Below are 22,485 nucleotides of genomic sequence, written 5' to 3'. Positions count from 1 at the left end.
TCAGGTATTACATTTTCTGCACAATGAACATTTACTTTCTGATCTGTTCTGAAAAACAGCCCAGCCAACTGCACATTTCTTGGTGAGCTTCCTCTTCTGCTCTTGTAACTCTGTTTGTTCTTTAGCTGGAACTGAAAGTTGCTCTTTTGTGTTTTCTTCTGCCATAGCCAATCTAAACAGGGATAATTAATCTCTACCTCTTTATCACAAAGTCTTGTTCTCTTCATGGAAACCAACGTCTGTAGGTTTTCAAAAAATAACAATTAGAAGTTATTTGGACTTTGAGAGCAAGGGCACTGGAATCTATCAAATAACCCATAGAGAACAGAGCGAGTGGATAACTTTGTCCCTTCTGTGTTTGAAATGAGAAAGGTAGTTCACCAGCAGTAAGCAAGTGAGCACGCTCTGTTGGGTTGAGCTGGCTTCAGGCTTTGGAGTTTGTGGTGTTGTTTGCCACGAGAGCTGGAGTCCCATAGCGTTTTGTATGCCTTGCCACGTGGTGCTGCATCAACCACCCATCCTTTGTTTTGTGCAGCATTTGGGGGCCTAGGAATGCAGATGCTTGCTATAAGACCATGTTTTCGTAGGACCAGCTGGGTGGGTGAGGACAGGACAGTGATTGCTGGGTTCCTCCAGCTCTTGCTCTGCCTGCTTCTGGCTTTGCTTTTGAGAGGAATAAAGAGCATAACTTGCATAGTTCTTCCACGTATCCTCAGATAGTACACCACATCAGATACCCTTTCATGATATGAAGGCGTTTACAACGTAGCACGTCCAATTCACTGTCCTTAACTTTCTAATATCTTGCTCTTTTCAGAAAGCCCTACAGTAATGCTCTCTGCGGGCAGCTTCTCTTCTCCTTATGAACATCTCAGCCAGCCTGAGACGAAGCGGATGGTGGAGCACTACACGGCGTACCTCAGCGACAACACGCGCCTGATTGCTAATCCTGGCCTTAAGGTACATCCTTGCTGTTGGCCACACTTCTGTCCCTGCTTTCTTCCCAGCTTGGGCCTTTGGCTTGACCTCCTGGATGGTCAGCTCGCACTACATTCATCCCAGAGGGCAGTACCTGAATGCGGTACCTGCATTTATTTCCTGATGCTCTTAGGGCTATAGGCTGGTAGTGGTGTTTTGGAGTGGTATCCTAGTGCCTGGAGAGATGGCTGTGGGCCTCAAGGAGCAGAGAGAGGACGGAGCATCTTTCCCCAGGAGGCCGAGAAAAAAAGTTGATGAGCAGCTATTGAAATAAACATGAGAATAAATAAAGCTGCAGAAAATTCCAAGTGGAAATTATTTTGGTGTTTTTAGGCATGTAAAGGTGAAAACTCTGTTCTTTTTTACTGCAAGCGGAGCACTATTTTTATTTACCTCAATTAAAAAAGCCACAGAGGTAATGACAACGGTATTTCATTCTAATAAGCTTTTCCTTTGCTTGGAATGTGCCGGATCTGTCTGGTGTGAGAAGACTTTAAACAAGTAATTGAGTTTAGATGATCTCTGATGGAGCTTTAGGAAACCCCGCGAGCAGCTTATTATCTTTTCATGCAAGTCTTAGAGGAACCCTGCTAGGTCTGCCTTTGTTTTGCAGTTCTCTGTCAGAAATGAAGTAATGGCTACCAGTCACGTCACAGATGAATGGATGACACAAATGGAAATGAGTAGTTATGAACAGTTGAACAGTTATATTGTGCGCCGTTACATAGCAACCCCCAATGGGGTGCTCCGAATTTACCCCGGTTCCCTCATGGACAAAGCATTTGATCCCACCAGGAGACAATGGTGAGTTTTAGGGTTCTGTTATCAAAGCTTTGGATAATCTGGTCGGGCAATGAGGAAAAGATTTGGTATCGATTTCATAGCCTGGGTTGTTACGGTCAGCTGTAAACTGCTTAAGTAGAAATGTTGTCATCGTGGGTGAAAGGCTGCGTGCGTGCATGCAACTAGTTAGAGCCTCTCTTGCTTCTAATTCCAACCCCTTTATTTTAAATGGTAGCTTCTGTTTCATATCTCTGCTATAGCAGATGGGAATATAAATATTCAGAAAATGAGCAGCCCCTGCAGGGATTCACTAATTCAGCTCTCAGAAGTGTTTTCAGCTCCTTGTGCCTTCTTTGGGCTGTGAATATTTCAGTCCTCTTGTTTGTTTGTTTGTTTGCACTGGGTTCCCTCGCTGATGTAAAATAGGAATTGGCTGGCTTGTCTGCAAGCTATTAATTATGCACTAGCAGCTGATGTGGGGAAAATATTTGTGTACATTACAAATGAGAGCCTGAGACTGGCGAGCAGTGTGTTGTGACATGCTTTGTTGGAAGCAGGCAGCCAGGTGCTGCCCTGCTGTGACTCTGAGTGAGCCCCTGGATGGCTGCGATGCCTCCAGCTGCACACAGGGGCTCATGCTGGAGCTCCTCAACCCACTTTTCCCCTGAAGAATCATTTCCCCTCATTTTGATTCTTTTCCTCAGGTTTTCTTCCCCTTCATCATTGCTTATGTTTTTAGTGACAGAGAAAGTGATGGGATATTGCTCTGTTTTGCAGTGAGACAAGGGATTGTAAAGGCCTCTCGTTATTTTCGTTATTGATGCAACATCAGACAAAAGCCATCTTTTTATTTAGAAGTCAGTCAGGCTGCTTGTGCAGTGCAGCACAGCCCTGTAAGCTGGTGTTCTGGGCAGAGGAAAACGGGGTGACAGCTTTTTCATACACTGAAGCATTTTCAGCAGTTAAAATGTTTCATAAATCGTGCTTAGGAACTTGTTTAGTGCTAAGAAACATGAATTTGGTAGCACATCGTTGTCAGTGCACAGAATTTAATGCTTGACTGCATTTCTACAAAATCAAGGATATGGTCTTAAATTTTAAAGTAACAGTTTCTCTCTAATTTCTCTCTAGTTACCAATGTTTCTTTTGCTTCCCTTAGGTACTTACATGCAGTGGCCAATCCAGGGCTAATCACCTTTACTGGTCCTTATTTAGATGTAGGAGGGGCAGGTTACGTCGTTACCATCAGTCACACCATTCACTCTTCCAGGTAAATTGTGTTTCCAGGTTTGTGTAAGTAAGAATATTCTCAATTATCTTCTGAAGAGATCTATTTTGGACAGGAGAGAAATAGACTGAGTGACAGCTGTGTGAGAACTGAAAACCAACCTGGTTTTAAAGTGCGTTTGACAAAATGCAGTACAACCTTGTGTAGATTCACTGGAAATAGGATATCCCTGGGATAGGAATAGGTTTATATTCAGAAGGAGGCTTTAGTGTATGAATGATAAGAGCATAAAGAAAGAGTGAGTGAGGGAGGATGTGCTGCTTGGATGACTGTGTGATGAAACCTCACATATATAAGGTGAGAATTGAGGAGAGGGAGAGGGACTGCTTCATTGGGAGGTCTGGGAGAGCTGGGGTCAAGATAGTCTCTGAATTTGAGGAAGCTTGTTGAAGTTATGCACACATAAGAGTTGCATGCACCATGGTGGTGCTTGAAGGGAATAAGGTGAAGGCATATCTACCAAACTGCCGGCGGAGGCCAGCCCAGCAAAACTGCTTTCTTAAAGGTCAGTTTGTGCATTTCTGTGGGAGTTCAGGAGTATGGACAATGTAAGAAAAAGTCTGTAAGCATTAAACTGCACTTACATGACTGCAGAAAACATGAGAATGAAAACAGCAGCCTTTGCCTTTGGGGTTAAAGCACCACATGTAGCTAAAGGGACGTCACAGCCATATAGGAAGAAGCATATTCATTGATGTTTTCCATGATTTAGAAAAAGGAAGTGGAAAATGCTAACATACCTTCTTTAAGAGTCAGTCAGGAGAATCTTGGTGTTTCCATCATTCTCATGCAGTTAATATTACTGCAGACCTTGTCAGTGCTGAGGTTGACCCTTTCCTTGAGGACCAGACTTTGTTTCACCTCTCTCCTGCCAGGCCCCCAGCAATAGGAGGGGTTCATTTTGAGATGCAAGGTGCTTAAAGGAGTTTGGTGGGTAGAATATATACTAAATCTTATTGTAATAAATGCTCCCAGGATTCAGGAATACTCAGGTTTCTATACGGAGGCTCTTCACTGAGCACATGGCTTCTTCACATGCTCTATCTAAAAGCTGACTGATAAGGAGGTGAATTCTAACACTGCACTGATAAATCCAGATCTCAGAGCCAGCAGAGCTTGGGACAGTTTTTCTGTTCTTGGACACATCTTGGCTCCATTTGAGGTTTTCCAGCACACATCATCTGCCTCTTCTTTGACAGGAGCAGCAGTGCCTAATGCCTGTGTGATGCTTTTCACAGAGAGATTTCTTCAAGGGAAATAAGCACTTCTGTAAGAAGAGAAGTGCACTTAATCAAAATTCTGATTTTTATCTAGGCAGAGGTATTCCAGCTGGCTGTAGGAACGTAGAGGTTGCATGGGTTATTAGAACATGATTAACGAAGAGTTAAATGAAGTTTGGCAGATGTAAGTGTGATTCCTGGGTAAATATGACCTCTAAAGCTTATAGTCACATGCAGTTATAATCCCTAAAGAAAAAAAAGTGTGGGGGGAAGAAGAGGATCAGTAGAGTTAATAGATTTACTGGTTAGAAACAGCTGTGTGGGTTTCAGTAACCTTAGTTTGTCTGGAACTCCCATTTCATGAACATCTTCCTTCTTCTTTAGAGTCTGGGAATAGAAGACTCATGCAAGAAGTTACTTAATACAGTTTGCATCAGTAAACCGCTGTACAATCACAGTACTGATGGTGAGGAACGTTAAAAAGATGAGACTGAGCAAAATTAGCAATTCTTTACCATTATAGAGCTATAAGAAAATATACTCCCATGCATCAGCCTGAGAATGGCTTGTAGGCTTTGAGGTATCAGTTGCTAAGGCAACTGAGTGCATTCCTGAATTGGTAGAAATAGGCACTCGAGCACATTTTCAGTGTGAGCAAGATATTACAATGCACAGCAGCCCTTCCTGCTGCTGTCCATAAGCATCCACAGAGACTTCATGTTCTGCACTTCCCCTAAATGTTTGTTCTGTAGTTGCCCTTCATTGGACGGAAAATAGCAAATCAAAGCATGATAGGGGATCTGCAGCCCTAGTTTGTGTTGTGAAGTCATAGATGGAAGATGCATGGTGATTGGATCTAAACTGATTTGTTGGTGTGCACTGACTATTTAATTTAGAAAGCAAAGATTAGATTGATAAGAGATTGTTCTCTTTATTTACAGTTACTGTGCCTGCTCATTCAGGTGTGGTCAGAGCGAATAGAGCTTCAGTGTGTAGGTATGGATTTGAGTTGGTGTTTCACATGCTTTTTTTCCCCCTTGTTCTGCAGTGCCCAGATGTCTTCAGGGCATTCAGTGGCTGTGATGGGCATTGACTTCACCCTGCGGTATTTCTACAAGGTTCTCATGGACCTGCTGCCAGTTTGTAACCAAGATGGAGGAAACAAAATCAGGTAAGCCTTTTCTTTCTGTTCATAATTATCTTCACAGTTCTGTTCTGTTTCTCTTGGACCCGATAACCCACTGGTACTTTCCATCCTGTCTTACTGTGGAATTCTATTACATTCATAGAATGATAGAACCATAGAATGGCCTGGGTTGCACAGGAGCACAACGCTTATCAGTTCCAACCCCCTGCTGTGTGCAGGTCACCAACCAGCAGCCCAGGCTGCCCAGAGCCACATCCAGCCTGGCCTTGAATGCCTGCAGGGATGGGGCATCCACAGCCTCCTTGGGCAACGATGTCTGTTCTCTGACTTGTTCTAGAACTTGTGCTTGTTCTTCTCCTAAAGATTATGTGGACTTTTTGTTGCTTAAGATCAAGATCATGAGTTAAGAAAACAGTCATTGATTGTGCAAAAAGGAAGATTTCCATTGACTGCATTTAGGCTTCACTGAAACCCTGGGTCAAAACAAAGCAAAAAAACAAAACAGCTTTATTAAATGAACACACTTCTATTCTCTTCTATTTGTTTTCATTTGGGGCTGCCCTAGATATCTCCTTTTGGGGACAGTGACCTGCCTAGTCACTGCGAGCAGTCGATATTCACATGTAGTAATGATAAGTCCAGCTCTGTTCATTTTAACAATTATTATTAAAATATACTTTTGCTGTATTGTTAAAAACCACCTAGCACAGCATTGGTTGCAAGAGGTCCAGTTTCATCTGGAGCAGCTAATTTTAGTTTGACCTGTGTGAATGGAATTGTTCCTTTTTCCTTGGCCTTTGAAAAATCGCGTGGTTGGGGAAAGACTCTAGTTTGGATCTGGTGTAATATGATAACATGGTTTGGGCATTGTTGTTGTTTCTTTGTTTTTAAACTCTAAATTTGAGAAGGGAAGTGGTTTTCTGTCATCCTCCTGGTTCTTTTCTGGTTTGGGTGTTTTTTTGTATTGTGTTTAAAATGCATATCAGGATTTCTGGTTTGGCATTCTTTTTTTTTCTTTCTTTCCCTTCTCCAGTTAAAAGCTGTTAATAATAAAAGAATCAGATAGTTTCCTCTGTTCTGCATTCTCTAAGTTGGAATTTTCAAGCATATTATTATATGCATCATATATAATATTATAATGTAGAAGCTGGAGCTAATGCTTAGAGCCTTTCCATAAGTACTTACAGGTATCAAGAGATATCAGTTCCAACTACTTGGCAGGAATTTGTTCATTTTTAAAATGGATCTCTGCAGAACTTTTCTCTCCATTATTCTAGTCACATGCCTATTAGTTCTCCTGTTTTCTTCAACATCTTGAAAATGTTACATGGGAAGACATAAGATCCACAACATGAGTTTCTAATGCAAACCCCTATAAGTTTGGTGGAATAAAGAATTTAAAAATAAAGGAACAAAGCTCTAAAATGTTTTCCTGACTCCGTTGTAGACCTTGGGTAGTGTTGAGTGGCCACAGTAACCACCTCCCCTTGGGAAACTGATGGGAACTGCTGGAAAGAAACAGTTGGGGGGGGTTGTGAACGATGCCCAAGTGTTTTCTCTGGGGTGGGATGTCATTTAATGAGTGTAAAACCTCTCTTTAATTAGTAAGGAAGTCTAAAGGAAGGCTGTTTGCTCTTCTTGCCACGAGCAGGTGCTTTATCATGGAGGACAGAGGATACCTGGTGGCACATCCAACACTCATCGATCCCAAAGGACACGCGCCGGTAGAGCAACAGCATATTACACACAAGGTCTGGCTGCTTTTTCCTTAGTCTGTTCTTAACTCTTCCAGCTTCTGAAGTGGGAAGGACTGCAGAGAAGTTGCTGATTGTGCCTGATCTGAAAGGCATAAAATCCTGTGTTTTTTTCCACTCAGGAGCCCTTGGTAGCAAATGACATTCTTAACCACCCAAATTTTGTCAAGAAAAACCTCTGCAACAGCTTCAGTGACAGAACAGTTCAGCGGTTTTATAAATTTAATACCAGCCTAGTGGTAAGTGTGTTGTTTTGTTTTGTTTTTAATTATTATTTTGCTTTTCAATGTACTTTGGTTGGGTTGGGTTTCTTTTGGTGGTAACAGGAACTCCTGCCAGGATCAGCAGACATGGGTCTAAGCCAGCCTGCTGTGTGGGTTGGCCTCTGTTCACCCTCATCCAAACATGAAATCAGTGATCCGGGCTGCACAAATAGTTCTCGCTTGAGAAGTCAGTTGACACACAAGGGATTACGGATGGGCAGCTGTGGTTGATGTCTGCAAAGCCTAGTCCAGCATCACGAAAAGGAGAGAGCTTTCTTAGGCAAGAAAACAGATGTTTTTACTGATGAAATGTTCATGAGCATTTTCAGAATATCACTTGTCAGACTGCAGGCTGGAGGTGTGGATTCCCTTGTGCTCAGCCATGCTTAGAAGTCCAAGCCAGGGTCTGTCGTCTCTGGCTGTATGATGAATGCTGACTACAGTGCCACAGATCCACCCTTGCAAGATAACTGCAGAATTACTGAAAAGATGTTAAGCTCTGTGAGAGAAGTTGTTCTTTAAATAGTACTTTTCAACCTTTAATGAGAAGAGAAGGTGGGAAATGAGTGTCAAAAATATTTGAAAACTATATGAAAACTGCAGTGGTTTGTGTCAGGTAGACTTAAACATTTCCCCCACATTTGAAATGCAAAGTAGAAAGCGTATTACTCTAAAGGAAACTGTATGGGACAGAGCAAACCCTTAAGCTGTGCTGTGCAAAGCAGAATCAGAAGGGAGTTGGCCACCAAATAGATCACAGCTGTACAATGATGGTTACAAACTAAGTGCGTTTTTTCCATCCTCAGCAAAATCCTTCCACCTTGTAGTAGTCTGGAAGATGAGCAAAACACAACAGGTTGTTAAGCAGTTGTATAAGCCTCTTATTTCTAAAGGCGAGTCTCCGTACGTTCGTGCTCCCTCTGCTCTGTGTGTTTCAGAAGGAGAAAAGACTGAAGCTCCCTAAGAACTGGTTTTCTTGCTGTGCCATTAACAACAGCTTGTTTTTCCTTAGGGAGATCTGACAAACCTTGTGCATGGCAGCCACTGCTCCAAGTACAGGCTGACAAGAATACCGGGCACCAATGCCTTTGTGGGCATCGTCAATGAGACCTGTGATTCACTTGCTTTCTGTGCCTGCAGCATGGTGGACAGGCTGTGTCTGAACTGCCACAGGTCAGTTGGAGATAGGGCACAAGTGGGCATTTATGGTGGTGTGGTTCTTATAACCTGTTTATTTGATAAGTTAAATGAAAACATGGAGTGCAAAACTGAAGTGAAAACAAAATTTACCCGTGCTGTTTGGAAGGGACGTGGTGATTTAGCATTCCTTTAGTCTTTTAATCTGTACTGTCACTGTATTAAGGGTAGTTTATTCTTGATGTGTTCATATGTCATGTGTGGATAAGGTTTAAGACCACAACTGATTTAGTTTGTCAGGGGGAGTTAGCTGTGGATCAGGCCCTTTGTTCTGGCATATTAATACCCACAATTTTATACGAGTTGACGTGTAGTTTTTCATTATGGGGGTCCCAGCGACTGCAGGGGATTTTGGCTGCACCATATGTTTGCTCCACTGGAAAGAAGGATCCTTACATCTGGCTCTCAGACTTGTCTGGAGCTGCCTGCTTTTTTAATGTCAGTGGGTGGGTAACTGATCGGGGGGGTTCAGTTAGAGCATTGTCCTCAACCCCAGCACAGAACAGGAACGATCCCTGCATTCCCGGGGGTAAGAGAAAGGATACCGAGCAGCTTTCTCCATGGTGAGCAGCCCTGGTGCAGCTGCACTGTGGGGTTAAGATTGCAGTGATGTCTAATGCGTTGTTTTTGTGCTTTTTGTCTCTCCAGAATGGAGCAGAATGAATGTGAATGCCCATGTGAGTGCCCTCTGGAGGTAAACGAATGCACAGGCAACCTCACAAATGCTGAGAGCAGGTGAGAGCAAAGGGCGTGTAGTGAAAGTTAACACAGAATAAAGTGCTTGCTCATGCTGAGCAGGATAAATATACAGCATTGTTTGGGATAATTAAGCATATGATTTGTAATGGGTAAAGGTGATACATTTTTCATTACTTGACTGCAGCTTCTAATACAAGGCTTTTCCTTTTGCCCCAATCTAGGAATCCTAGTTGTGAAGTTCACCAGGAGCCAATGACTTTCACAGCAATCGATCCGAGTCTGCAGGATGCGCTCCCTCAGTGCATTAACACTCAGTGCAATCAGAGAACAGAGAGCGGGTAAAGGGCCCTTCTGCCTCCCTGAGGATCTGCACTGTTTCTGAAATAATTCATGCTGTTCCTTAAAGTGAAAACAGCTCCTCCTTACACAGTTCGAACAAGAAAAGAAAGGACAAAAAAGGAAATGCAGTGCCAGGATGAGATGTTTTAGCGCACACCAATGATAACATCATGCTGCAGTGCAGAAACATAAGACCTCAATATCACTGAGCCACACAGCACCGTTAATAGCAAACAAATGGTTTCCAGTCACACTTTGTGACTCTGTGAAGAACTGAGGGTTGTGCAAGTACAAGACTTGCTGTTGAAGGGACACATTCTTCCTTTTAGCAAAGCAGACAGCACTGCCATGTTTGTCTGCCTTTTGAGGGAAGATGTGGATCAAAGTGCTTAGAGAAATGAGACAGTACTTGAACTGGGGTTACCTCGGAGCACACTGGAGATGTTAGCTGCCTGTCAGCTTCCTGCTTCTCTCTTCCACTCCAGGCATTATGTAGAGAAGCTTGAGGGCCTATTTATTTTTTGTTAGTTATGAGTGGTCTCTAGGGAGCTGAGATTGCTAGAACACATTGTGCTCTGACCAGTCTTCCAAATCCCGTCTTACATCTTGCAGAGGATTGCAGAAAAGGGGTGGAACTGCAGTCAGGCTTTACTATGCTGAGAAATGTCATATTAGAGGAGCTAAAAAGGAAGTTCTGTCTTTACTCAGTGTGAGAGAGGAAGAAAGAGAAGGCAAACAGGCTTGGAAATGTGAGCTCAAGATGCAGGTCCCCTGTCGAACTTTACCTTGTGCTACCTGAATGTTTTGCTGATAAGTTTTTGTGCCAAATGTTACACAATGCACAGGTTTATAGATGATTTTGGCCTCTCTTTGTCTCTTGATTCTAAAATAGTCTGAGCTATGTCAAGGGAAAAGTTGTGGAATTGACAGTAAACGTGGTGGTCTTCTGGTTTTAATTTTCAGGGATTGCTTTGGTGTGTTGGACTGTGAGTGGTGTATGGTAGACAGCGATGGGAAGACTCATCTGGATAAGTCCTACTGTGCCCCTCAGAAGGAATGCTTCGGTGGCATCGTGGGAGCCAAGAGCCCTTATGTGGATGACCTGGGAGCAATAGGTAACTGCTGTTCTGAACAGATGCTCCGTTAACTCTTTGTAGTTAGTAATGAGTGCTTACAGTGTCAGAGCATGCTTCAAATTCGTCTTCTGTGTTAGTGGTAAACGAGCATAAATTAGTACATAAAGGAATTTAAAAAGAATAAATAAAAACAAGGCATCAGGGCAGTCCCGGGCATGGTATTTTTGAAAGCCTCGACAAGTTGCTGAATATGCTTTGCACATTTGCAATCTTCAGATGTGCTCTCTCCAGATTTCTTCTCCTGTTTAAAGGGTATTCTCCCGTGTGTGCTGTTGCACACCTAGAAACCATTAAACCTTTCTGCAGAGCATTGATGTTGGGTTTTTTTTCCTCTGTTTTGTCCCTTTGTTGATTTAGGAGATGAAGTAATTACTCTGAACATGATAAAAAGCGCACCGGTCGGCCCGGTGGCTGGAGGCATCATGGGCTGCATTATGGTGCTCGTCCTGGCAGTGTATGCGTATCGACACCAGATACATCGGAGGAGTCACCAGCACATGTCACCTTTGGCAGCACAGGGTGAGCTGATTAATCACAGAACGGCCTGAGTTGAAAAGGACCACAGTGCTCATTTGGTTCCAACCCCCTGTTATGTGCAGGGTTGCCAAACATCAGACCAGGCTGCCCAGAGCCACATCCAGCCTGGCCTTGAATGCCTGCAGGGATGGGGCATCCACAGCCTCTTTGGGCAGCCTGTTCCAGTGCCTCACCACCCTCTGGCTGAAAATAGCCTCCTCATATCCAACCTAAACAGACGAACCACCTCCTTCCTTGGTTTTGTTTCTCTCTCTTCCATGCTTCACCCTTTTAATTTCTCCATGCCAGCCTCTGTAAAAGTAAGGTCCTATCCTCATAAGGGTGCCTGTGTATTGCTGCCCTCTTCTGGGTGCAGTCTGACCTGCTGCCTACAGAGGAAACTCTGTCCAAGGAACTCAACAGCATTTCCTGTCAGGAAGCTGAAGTTATGATTTTTCCAGAGCTCAAACGATAAGCCCAAGTTCACAGCTCTGTGTGCCTTGTCATAACACACCAGTTATGTATGTTCATTCCTGCACAGGAGTGGTAATTTGGGGGATACATTTTTTACACTCCTTCTGCTTGGGTTGTTTGAAACGTGCCTGTTTCTCCCGTGTATCCCTGCTTCTGTTCAGTGTGCAGTTTGTGGGATCGCAGATACGATAAAATACCCCTATGCCCCATCTGTCTTGGAAAGAAAGCATGCCAAGCTCAGGCTGCAAGGCTGCACATTAATGCAAGGTGTTTCCACTACGTTACCAGGGTGATAGCCATTAGAAAGTGATGGAAAATCTTCCTGTTAACAGTTGCATTTTTCTGTTGGTAATGGTGTGTAGAAATGTCAGTGCGTATGTCGAACCTGGAAAACGACAGGGACGAGAGGGATGATGACAGCCATGAAGACAGAGGAATCAGTAAGTACCAAATCACTTCACTGTAAAAAAGGTTAGATTAAGAGTAAACAAGTGGTTTGTTTTCTTAATTAGCTGGAATTAAAAACATATGCATGAGGCAGTGCTGTGCTGATGAGCAGTAGAAAATGACTTCACAGTGTTTTAAGTCGTAACTTCAAATGCACTTTCAGTCTCATTTACATTTCTTATTGTTAGAATTATGTTTCTTATTTTAAAATGACTTTAATCCTTGTGGAGGAACTTTGTCTCTTATGTTCCCTATCATGACCATTTCCAGCAGCAGCTGAGCCACAGCTTAGAAATTGCAACTGTGACAATACAGGGTATGCAAAGCTGCTACCTTTGTTCAGCCTTGGAAAGGAGAGGACAAGTCTTCAACAGATATGTCAGTAAATCTATCTTGCTTTGATTTAGGACACTCATTTTAATTAACCAGTCAGTAAAAATGACACTTTGCATGTAGTGGTACTGTATTGCAAAATGACACAGGTGCACCAAAACCCTGGGAAAGCTCCGGATTCAGACCAGGTCCCTGGCTCTGATCCCTCACTGAGAGAGCTGAAAACAACTCCCAAGACTCTAAACTGTGTCAGTGCTTACAGGTGGAGAAATAAGCACATCTGAGTTTGATGGCTTGCATCTACTGCTTCTCCAAGTCCTTGTTAGCTCCAGTTTGAGTGAGCTTGCGTTGCTGCCGTGGTTTCTTTAGCATGGGTAGGATAATTCTCTAAATTGCTTATTTCAAGTGAATGAGTTTGAATGAATCTTGACCTACTCTATATTTAGATACAATCTCTTTACTCCCACTGCTCTGTCACTTGACAGTCTCAAAATAGTAGTGTTTGAGCAGTCATTTTGCAGAAAGCCTGTTTCACTGTGTCTGATGTGTCCCACAAATAAAATTCAGTAAAAGCACTTCCTTTTAAACCAGTTCTGTCTCTTTTTCTGCCCCAGTCAGCAACACCCGATTCATAGCAGCAGTAATAGAGCGGCATGCCCACAGCCCAGAACGCAGGCGCCGATACTGGGGTCGATCAGGAACGGAGAGTGACCACGGTAAGACTCTGAATCACCATCCTGGACACAGCTTAACGATTGTGGTTACTCACAGGTCTGGCATGTTGCAGATAAGGCTGCAAAAAACAAACAAACAAACCACCTTTGCACTTTATTGCTTCACAGTTAAGCAGTTTTGACACCCTCCAGCAGATGATTATTGTCCAGCGAAGGAGCAGTAGAGTAAAAGCAGCTAAATGCCATCCTACCCCTGTCTGATTGTTGGGATCTGCCAGCTTAACTGGATGACCAGAATTCAGACAGACAGATATGTCACTATATTTACCATACTGGTTTTCCACTACCAACCTGAAAAATTTTGATCTTCAGTTGAGATAATGGACCTCTTCTACTCAGTGAGAGAAAGCAATCAAGTCAGCATCTCTACTGCTCTTTTTCTTTGATGGAATATGTGTATCATTCATGAAATTCCACGATGCCTGCATTTGCTGGGGGTAAAGTAAGTGTGGATTACAGATCCGGTGCCTCCTTAGCCTTTCTGCTGCACGTTCAGCCAATACTATCACCACAGAGGGCATTTTATGTGACTGTTAAGCAAATAATAATCAACATTAACTGTGGACATGGGTAGCAGTGAAGGGTGTCCAACCTTGGGCCTTTGTTTCCTCTCCCTCCCCCCCACACCATACGTACTGTTTAGATTCGGAGAATTTTGATACACCTCTCATGCCTTGAGACTACTTATGTCTTACAAGCAGTTAGAAAGATGTCATGCTGTTGTCTGATGAGGAGGACTTAATGGAAGTTAAGAGAGGGTTAAGCAAGGTGGTCTACCACAGCATGTCGTAGTGACCATCTACTTTGTAGAAGATGTGTTCAAATATTAAGATAGTTTACTAATGGAACTCCTGGGGACAGGAAATCTCAAGGCCAAAACCTTGCAATGTGAGAGAGCAGATGTCCAAGGGACAATCTTGCTGTAGAAGGCATTATCCTGGATTTGGGGTCAGATTACCTGTGCTGAGAAAGATTTGCTTGACTAATAATCCCTTTGCACCAATCCTTGCCATCTTCCCAGTTAACAGGACTAGCAGGGTCCCCATATACCTGAAACGTGCACTTCTATTTTTTACTCTCTGTAATTTCATCTTCTTCAGAGGGCTGCCCGTTCTTCTTCCCCAGTTCCCCTCTGCTAACTGGAAACCATCACTCAGACCATAGAAAGAGAGAACCAGCATTGAGTACTTGGCCTGATATTTCCAACACTCTTTGTCTAGATGTCTCAAGCTGAAAAACGGAGATGCTCAGAAGCACTAGGGGGTTTTTCAGCTCTTAGCCAAAACTTTCTCAGAAGGATTATTATTCTAATTAAGGACATATCTTTATTTCTTTAAACTTTTGCTGCATTTCCATGTTTAGAAATACTCAGGTGTTTTTGTTTAGGACACTGCAAACTGACTCTGAGTGGCAACAGCTGGTTTCCGTGTTAAATCAAATCTCACAGTAACTACAAACACCTGCTTCAAAAGAAAAGGACAGAAAATAGCAAAGGGACATGTTACAGGATGACTTTCTCCCTGAGAAGGCACAATCTTGTCTTGCAACAGTTAGCTGTTAGCTGACTTTCAGGTGACATAATTTCCTTAGGATAACCCTGTGAATGCAATGTTTCATTACACACAAAGATGGCTGGTCTGGTTTTCTTCAACCTCTCAGCCTTCGGTAGCAGTTATTTTAGCCAAGGGAGAGCCTCCTGTTAATTTATGCTGTGTGCATGCCTAACTGGAAGAGTTGGTACTATTGGGCTTAATGGAACAGTGCAAAATGCTTCCATGTGGATTCAGTAAATTTCTTTAACTGTGTGGAAAGCTGACCAGCATTGCAAACATATGCTGGATTTTTGCAACAGGTGAAAAGTGTTCCTTTCCTTCTAAAAGTATAATGCTGTGATTATGTATGATGCATCACGATAATGTGAAAAAGCTTTGTTACCTCCAGGCATTAGCCAGTGGTCCTTGCTAGGACGAATGTAGCTGGATGGGGACAGTGGGGCCCACTTAGTTTTTGTCTGTTTGTGAAATTCGAGTAATACAAAATCATAGACTGGTTTGGGTTGGAAGGGGCCTTTAAGATCCTGCTGTAGGCAGGGACACCTCCCCTTATAGACCAGGTTGCTCACAGCCCCATCCAGCCTGGCCTTGAAAGCTTCCAGGGAGGGAGAACAACCTCACTGAGCAACCTGTTCCTGTGCCTCGCCACCCTCATGTGTTAAAGGTGCCACCTCCCAACGTAACTCCCAGCAAAGTAACCCTTCTGCTGTGTTTTGTTTCTGAATTTAGTGCAAGCAATTCCTCCATAACCAACTGTTGAATGGTTTTGCTACTGCGCGTCCTCCAGACCGTAGGTTCCCAAAGCTTATAAAGGAAGAGGGGCAGTGCAGACAGTGGTCCCTTATTCCTTTTCTCTCAGCTGCAGCAGCTCTTTGTTTGTTCTCTGCCAGGCGCTTGCTGATAGCAGCAAGGTGTGGCACTGAGCGCTGTGGATATTGACCTCCAGGTCTGCCTTTTCATCCTTAGCTCCTCTGTTTTGTTTTCTAGGCTACAGCACTATGAGTCCTCAGGAGGACAGCGAGAATCCGCCGTGCAATAACGACCCGCTGTCAGCTGGTGTTGATGTTGGAAACCACGACGAAGACTTAGACCTGGACACACCACCTCAGACAGCGGCCCTGCTGAGCCACAAGTTTCACCACTACCGGTTGCACCACCCCACTCTACACCACAGCCACCATTTACAGGCTGCAGTCACCGTACACACTGTGGATGCAGAATGCTAATGAACAACACGAGCAGCAAACCTTGCGAACAATGATCCGTGCAGCAATGGGCGCCTTTGTTTCTGTGCTTTTTACCAGGAACGGTTTAACGAACTTCCTGAGTAAACTCTTAGGCATAAGAGCTTTACGTTCTCGTAAATGTAAGGTTGGCTCAGAAATGGCAGGGAAATGTGCTTGATGAATGGACCTGCCATAACATTTAATAAAACGGAGCAGGAGGCACGTTAGACCTCCAAAACCAGGGATGCAAGTTTATACAGCAGCCGAAGCTTTGGAAGCCCTGTTATGCTGAGCCAAGAGGAGGGAGAGCTTAAAAGAGCCAGAGACGATTTGGTTTCCTTAACTGGAAGAGCAGAAAACTGTGCAGCTGAAGACTAAAAAGGTGCCAGACGGAGCGGGGGGAGTCAGTCGGGTTCTCTGCAGCTTTGTGCTCTTAGAAAGTTCATTGCCTCCAACAGTTGCTGTATGGAACCTGGGACAGTGCATCTCAAGATTTTTAAGTAAAGGATTATTTTTCTACTATTTATTGAACTTGAAACTATGGGGGGAGGGAGGGGAGAAAATGTTAGGAGTTTTCAACAGCTACCACATATATTCTGTGATGGTGAAGTAGTTCTTCTGAGGAAGACGTCTGTTTCTTATTAGCTGATATTCATCCACTGCCCTGCTCTGCAAAAGGGAAAATGAAGAAGTCGTCTCCGACGTGTTTACATTACGAATGCTTTCTTTTCCACAATTGTTTTCTGTTAATTTTACAACCTGATTTACATGGCAGTATTTTCTTCCTATTTGCAGAGGAGAAATCCTGTATTTCCTTACTAACATTCTGCAAATTCTGCCCATTAAATATCTCCATCTTTAAACTCTTTGATCATCCCGAAAGGTTTCCCGTATGGCAGTAATAAAGGATTTGTTTGGCATTGGTTACCAGAGCATTCCAAATGAAATCTGTGCCATTGTAATGTTTCTTTAGGACACCATCAAGATCAGAAGTAGGGACAAAGCAGTGTTCTGTAAAACTTGGGTTACTGTGGAAGAGATCAGTTCGAAATCATAATTATAAGCTGCTGCTGTTTGTCTGGAGTTTAACATTGCTTGGTAATTCAAACAGAGATTAATCAATCTGACTGCAACACTGCAGCATAATCATAAATTAGTTTTAAATCACAGTGTTGTATTTTAGATTCACGTTTTGTGATTACGGTGATATAAAATCATTCTTGCACTGTGCGTATGATAAACATCCATTTATATGTAGTTTCTTTTAAATCACTTGTTTTAATTAATATGGTACTTAATACTGTATTATGTAAAAAAAAAAAAATTGGTTCTTAAACAGTACGGTAAAATAACTATATGTGTGATATCAGGATACCCCTTTATACTATGTATAAAACTGAAATCTCTAGTGAAATAAACTGTATATAAAGTATAGTTCTGTGGATACCTGGCTAGACGGAAATCATTCGGTCTCAATTTCCTTTAATATTCCAGCTGAATGAGGAGTGAAGCATTTGATCAGGTTGCTCTTGTTTTTAGGAGCCACCTTGAATGATGTAAACTGTACCTATAAAGGTGTTGATGTGTTTTAGAGCTGTCTGCTTTTCTGAGCCTGTCTGTCACTGCCTGGGGAAGGAATGCTTTGAGAGTGGTTGGTGATGCTGCAGACTCACCAGGGTTAATCATTTTGGTTCTCACTTGTGCTACTGAAAGCTCAGTCATGTTTTGTGTTGGCGTTGGTGCTGTGTTTGTGTAAGAAGGGCTGTGAGGTTGCATTTGCTGAGCAGACAGCAGTGGAAATCTATTGAGCAGTGTGTTATGTTTTCAGAGGGCTGAATTGGATGTCCTGTAACAGTTTCTGGTTCCATCTGTAGACACAGTTTGCTACAATCTCTAATGTTGTATCCAGCATAACAGTGGCTTTGGGGCAGTGCACAAATGGTTGTTTCTTTTCAGGTGTGCCTTTGTAAGAGAACACATTACTTTAATGTTACTGCCTGACCAAACAAAAACATCCGTGGCCAAGAAGTGGAATCCATAAGAATGAAGGGCAGATAGCAGCTGAACTTTCCTAACCCCAATTCTGCAGAACTGCAGGTGTTCTCATTGAAGCTCAGAGGTGAGATGTGACTCTGTATCCAGGATTCTATTTGTTCCAATCTGTTCAGCCCAAAGCTGCCCTGGTGTGACAAAAGTGTCCCTGGAAGTTACCAACTTGTGAACAGAACCCAAATGTTACCTTGTCCATCTGCATATGGAGGAATCTCCCTGTGCATTAGTAGTTCCCCAAATTGAGTATTTGCTCCCCAGTTGTAGTTTTTTAAGGGCAAGCAATATTAGAATAGTTTCCTTGCATGTAAGGTAGCACTAGCAAAAGTGAAGGAACACCTTTGGCTTGATCTGCACTTGCCTGTCTGCTCCGGTGCCAGTTTTAATTTAACCCAGGTAAGACTGTGGACGGAGCACATCAGTAGTGAGAAACAAATTATTAATTCCAGCTCTAACTAAATGTCTCAATGGAGAGATGCTGTTGTTAAAATTACTTGCTGGGCAGAATCTGCTTGCAGTGCTCTCTGTTGCAGCTCTGCCAGAAAGATATCTAAGTGCTATATAACGTTGCTCTTTGAACAGCTATCAAAAAGTCCAAGCAATCACAAGCCCCTTGCTTTATCTTGCTTTTATTTTTTTATGAGCTGCATCTCATTTCTGCCTCACCATTTCTGTTCTAGGACATACGAAGTGTTCCTGGTTCATGGATCTGGACAACCTTGCTCGTGCTCCAAGTAATGAGAAGTGCCAAAGCTGTTGCTATTAAGGAGTAAACAAGGGAAAAAACCAAAACACATTTCTAAAGGTGTGTCAGATGTAAATTCAGATGCTGACCTTGTTTCAGCAGGAATCAATATAATGCTGATAACGATACTAGAGTCCATATAAAGCAAAACCTTGATAGATGACAAAGGGGGCATTGACACAGTCAAGGTTTATAAGAAGCTGTGTGATAGGCCTCCCGTTTTCATTGCAGGTGCTGTTCCACGGCCTTCCCTCCTCATTATTATTTTACTGTGTTGACTGTGGAGCAAGATCACAAATGGGCAGTTGTTTGCCTGACTTGGATTTGTATCCTGTATCCTCCTTGTTTGTAACTGGTAGACTTTACGGCCATAAGTTACTTGGTTGTTTTAAAATCTGTGTGTTTTCTTTCATTTTTCTGAATGAAAAAGAAAAGAAGTTATTTTCAGGTTTTTGTTTTTTCCCCCCAAAGATTACAGTGAGTTTTGCCTTCGGTTTGCATGTGCTAGGTGTTAAAGAGGCATAATGCTTTCAGTCTTTGAGCACTCTGAAGCGTATTGACTTTTCCTGTCCGTACCAAGCAGGTCATCCATCAATGGCACCAAGCTGGAGATGGAAGCTGTTCACATGTTCAGAGTATGTTGCTTCAAAATGGAGGCTTTTCTGTTTGTTTACACTATTGCCTTGAAATGTGATTTGAAAAGAAGAGTGTGTTACAACCAGCCCATGAGCATGAACAAGGCTGCTTGCTCCATGAAATATTATCTTTATCCTTGCCCCTGGCAGGGAGACAGATGAGAATTCATCAGGTGTTCCCGTGTGCAGAACTTGTGACTATAACTGGTCAAAAGGAGATCTCTAGCTTTCAAAGGCTTTATTTTGTAAAGTAACCCAGAAATGGAGACGAGGAGAGAAGATGTATTTGTCACAGCAGGAATAACTGCAAAGCTGGCAGCAAGCATGGAAAAGGGGAGGAAATAAGATGAAGAAGTCCTGGATCCAGAAGGCTGTATGCAAATGTAAAGATTAATTTGCAGTATTCATGGCTCTTAGATGCCCCTTTCATTTGTTTTCTGAAAAAGAATCCCAGCTATGGCTGAGATTTTCAAAGGAGCCTGCACTGAAGTTTCCCCTCTTTTGTCATTCGGTGCTGTTTGGAATATCAGTTCCTACAGCGGTTAATTCTGTTGCTGTTGGGCTGTGGTTTTCCGCACAGTGTCCATTTTGCCATTGATCCTAAGTAGGAAAAAAATAATACAGACATCAGAATATTTTATATTACTTATTTGCAGCTCATCTCCTTTAGGAGAGGTGATTATTTTCTCTACTTTATGTGCTTTGAACTGAGTCACAGAAGGACCTTGGCCCAGAAAGACTTGCGATTTGGAGCCAAGGCTGCAGTGGAATTTGGACATTCAAGTCCAAGAGTGAAGTCCTCCAAACCCTGCCTTGTTAGCAGAGTGCCAGACATAACTGGTGCGTGTGCCAGTGTATGTGCAGAACTGCTGCCAGTTTTATCTCAGTAGATGAGGCTGATGCTTCCCTGCCCCGGCACCTTTTACATCACCTGCTTTGGATGGTTGCATTTTGAGACTGGGGTACTCCCATCCCCTGCCTTGGAACCAAAGGGAGCCTGAGCTGGCAGGAATTCAGGGCATACATGGAGAGCAGTTTCCAAAGTGACTTACTGACTCATGGCAGCCTGCACTGTGACGTGCACTTATTGCCTGCTCAGTCCCAGGGAAAGGCTTCATTTTCTACATCTCTGCTGCAAACTTCCATGGAGATTTTCAGTGAATAGATGATCTAGTGATACAACAAAGGGAAACGAATATCCAAAGTACATAAAGAAGAGTTTCCTTCAAATAATCAGATCTACTCTGCTTAACCAAGGCTTTTATTGTAATGCAAGGCGATCTTATGCCATCAGAAAGTGGTGATAGCAGGCAGCAATACCGATGAACCTGAGTGAGGAGCGTGAGTTGGATGACAGGCCGAACGTTCATGAGACGTGGAATTTGTACTTTCAGCTCAAAGATGAACCACAGTGACCTCATCTAAATTCTGTAGGAAAAAAAACCAAAGTAATTTGTATTCCTGGGCTGGTTCCATCAGTGGTGGTGGTGGTAGATGGTACTACCTTAACAATTTGGGAGCCAGCGGATGCTGTTATGTTTTGTTTTACATTTCTGTAGTTGACACTGGCAAAAGCACCACCTTTGAGTGCTGCCTGAACAATTGCTCTCCACTGTTATTACCACAAATGGAGCAAAAACAGTGATAGCAAAGAAGGGAAACTGTTGGCCAAAAAGCACAGCCCAGGAACCTTTCTACCCCACCCTCCACCTGGTGTCAGCATGTGACAGTGTCTGTTCTGCACATAAAGTGAATAACCTTTACTTCTGCCTGAGACCATCCAGCTGGTAATTTTTACAGGCAGTATGTCTGCATGAAAACAATGTGAAGGAAGAGGTATTTCCACACTACGCTGAAGTTCTGATGAAGCTGGCAGGCTGCTCTTTAGGTATAGGCAGCATCACAGCTGGGTTGACCTTAGATGAGGCTACTGAGTATTTCCAGTGTGGTCAGCGTTGGTGTTTTCTAACTTACAAGCTCTTCCACCTCACCTAGAGATATAAAATCAGACACACTGGGGTAGGTGGGCACTGAGACCAGCAGGAAACCAAGAACTTGGTCAGATAGTGCCAGCGTGCTTATTTTCAGTAGTCCAACTTTCTGTCAGTTTGCCACATTCAATTTGCTTCAGCTATCCGTTCTCCTGGTATAATGTATGCAAATCACATGCAACTGGGTGAGATTAAATGCTGAGTAATTAGATGGTCTAATTCCTGCAAAATAATATTAACCTCTTTAATATCTTCATTTCATTTGCAGCTTGAGCCAGGGTGTGGTGTTGTTCTAACAGCCAGGCAACCTGGATGGCAGGAAGTGGAGGAGGCTTTTTTGCTCAGGGCAGAATAAACACGCAGAAGTTAGTTAGCCCCTTCAGTGTGTTTATAGCAAAAAGTTGTGTTGCATGACTGTTTCTATGGAAACCTTTTTATAACCGAATGGCAGAACGCTTTAAACTCATAAATTTTTTTAAGAACACATTGGGAAAGTTGAGCTTGCATTGTGTCCTCCATGCCAGTTTTCCATATTTAACAAGTTCACTGTGTTTTTTAAGGAGAAAATATTGTGGTGCTATTTCAAACCTCCAACCTCTGCTAACAGGGATAAATCATGGGCTGGTTCATCGAGTCAAAACAAACTGCTGATGTGATGCCTGTTCCAGTACGTACCAGTTATTCAGTCGCTCACCTCCAGGATATTCTTCAAGTCTGTAACCTGTATGGGCTGCAAATGAGACAGTGATGGAGGCGTGCTGATTTCCACAGGGAAATGCTTTGGTTTGGTGTTATGATTTTGCTGTGTTTTAACACAAAACGATTTCACGTTTTCCTGTGAGCTCTCAGCATTCATTTCCAGCTCCTAGAAAACAGGCACTGATGGAGAAGCTGAGACAGAACGATTTGAAACGAGCATTTGCAGCACCCCAACAGAGGGCAGCCAATAAAAATACCCTGTAGGAATGCTGGGTGGGC

General features: G+C 43.1%; 1 protein-coding gene across 1 annotated transcript in view; it reads left to right on the top strand.

Moving 5' to 3' along the window:
• CACHD1 (cache domain containing 1) overlaps positions 1 to 17,552 on the top strand; it is a 106,197-nt gene extending 88,645 nt beyond the window's left edge. The window contains exons 14-27 of the mRNA XM_048945501.1: positions 818 to 960; positions 1,592 to 1,782; positions 2,921 to 3,031; positions 5,318 to 5,440; positions 7,068 to 7,167; positions 7,293 to 7,409; positions 8,446 to 8,606; positions 9,279 to 9,365; positions 9,551 to 9,667; positions 10,632 to 10,783; positions 11,162 to 11,323; positions 12,157 to 12,234; positions 13,189 to 13,290; positions 15,849 to 17,552. Coding sequence (XP_048801458.1) covers positions 818 to 960; positions 1,592 to 1,782; positions 2,921 to 3,031; positions 5,318 to 5,440; positions 7,068 to 7,167; positions 7,293 to 7,409; positions 8,446 to 8,606; positions 9,279 to 9,365; positions 9,551 to 9,667; positions 10,632 to 10,783; positions 11,162 to 11,323; positions 12,157 to 12,234; positions 13,189 to 13,290; positions 15,849 to 16,087 — 1,883 coding nt within the window. The 3' untranslated portion in view covers positions 16,088 to 17,552. The remainder of the gene's footprint in view (positions 1 to 817; positions 961 to 1,591; positions 1,783 to 2,920; positions 3,032 to 5,317; positions 5,441 to 7,067; positions 7,168 to 7,292; positions 7,410 to 8,445; positions 8,607 to 9,278; positions 9,366 to 9,550; positions 9,668 to 10,631; positions 10,784 to 11,161; positions 11,324 to 12,156; positions 12,235 to 13,188; positions 13,291 to 15,848) is intronic.
• Positions 17,553 to 22,485: the final 4,933 nt, after the last annotated feature.

Source organism: Lagopus muta, chromosome 5 (assembly GCF_023343835.1).
Source record: "Lagopus muta isolate bLagMut1 chromosome 5, bLagMut1 primary, whole genome shotgun sequence".
NCBI lineage: Eukaryota > Metazoa > Chordata > Aves > Galliformes > Phasianidae > Lagopus > Lagopus muta.
The sequence above is the reverse complement of the archived record's forward strand: the minus strand, read 5'-3'. Positions and strand labels throughout refer to the sequence as shown.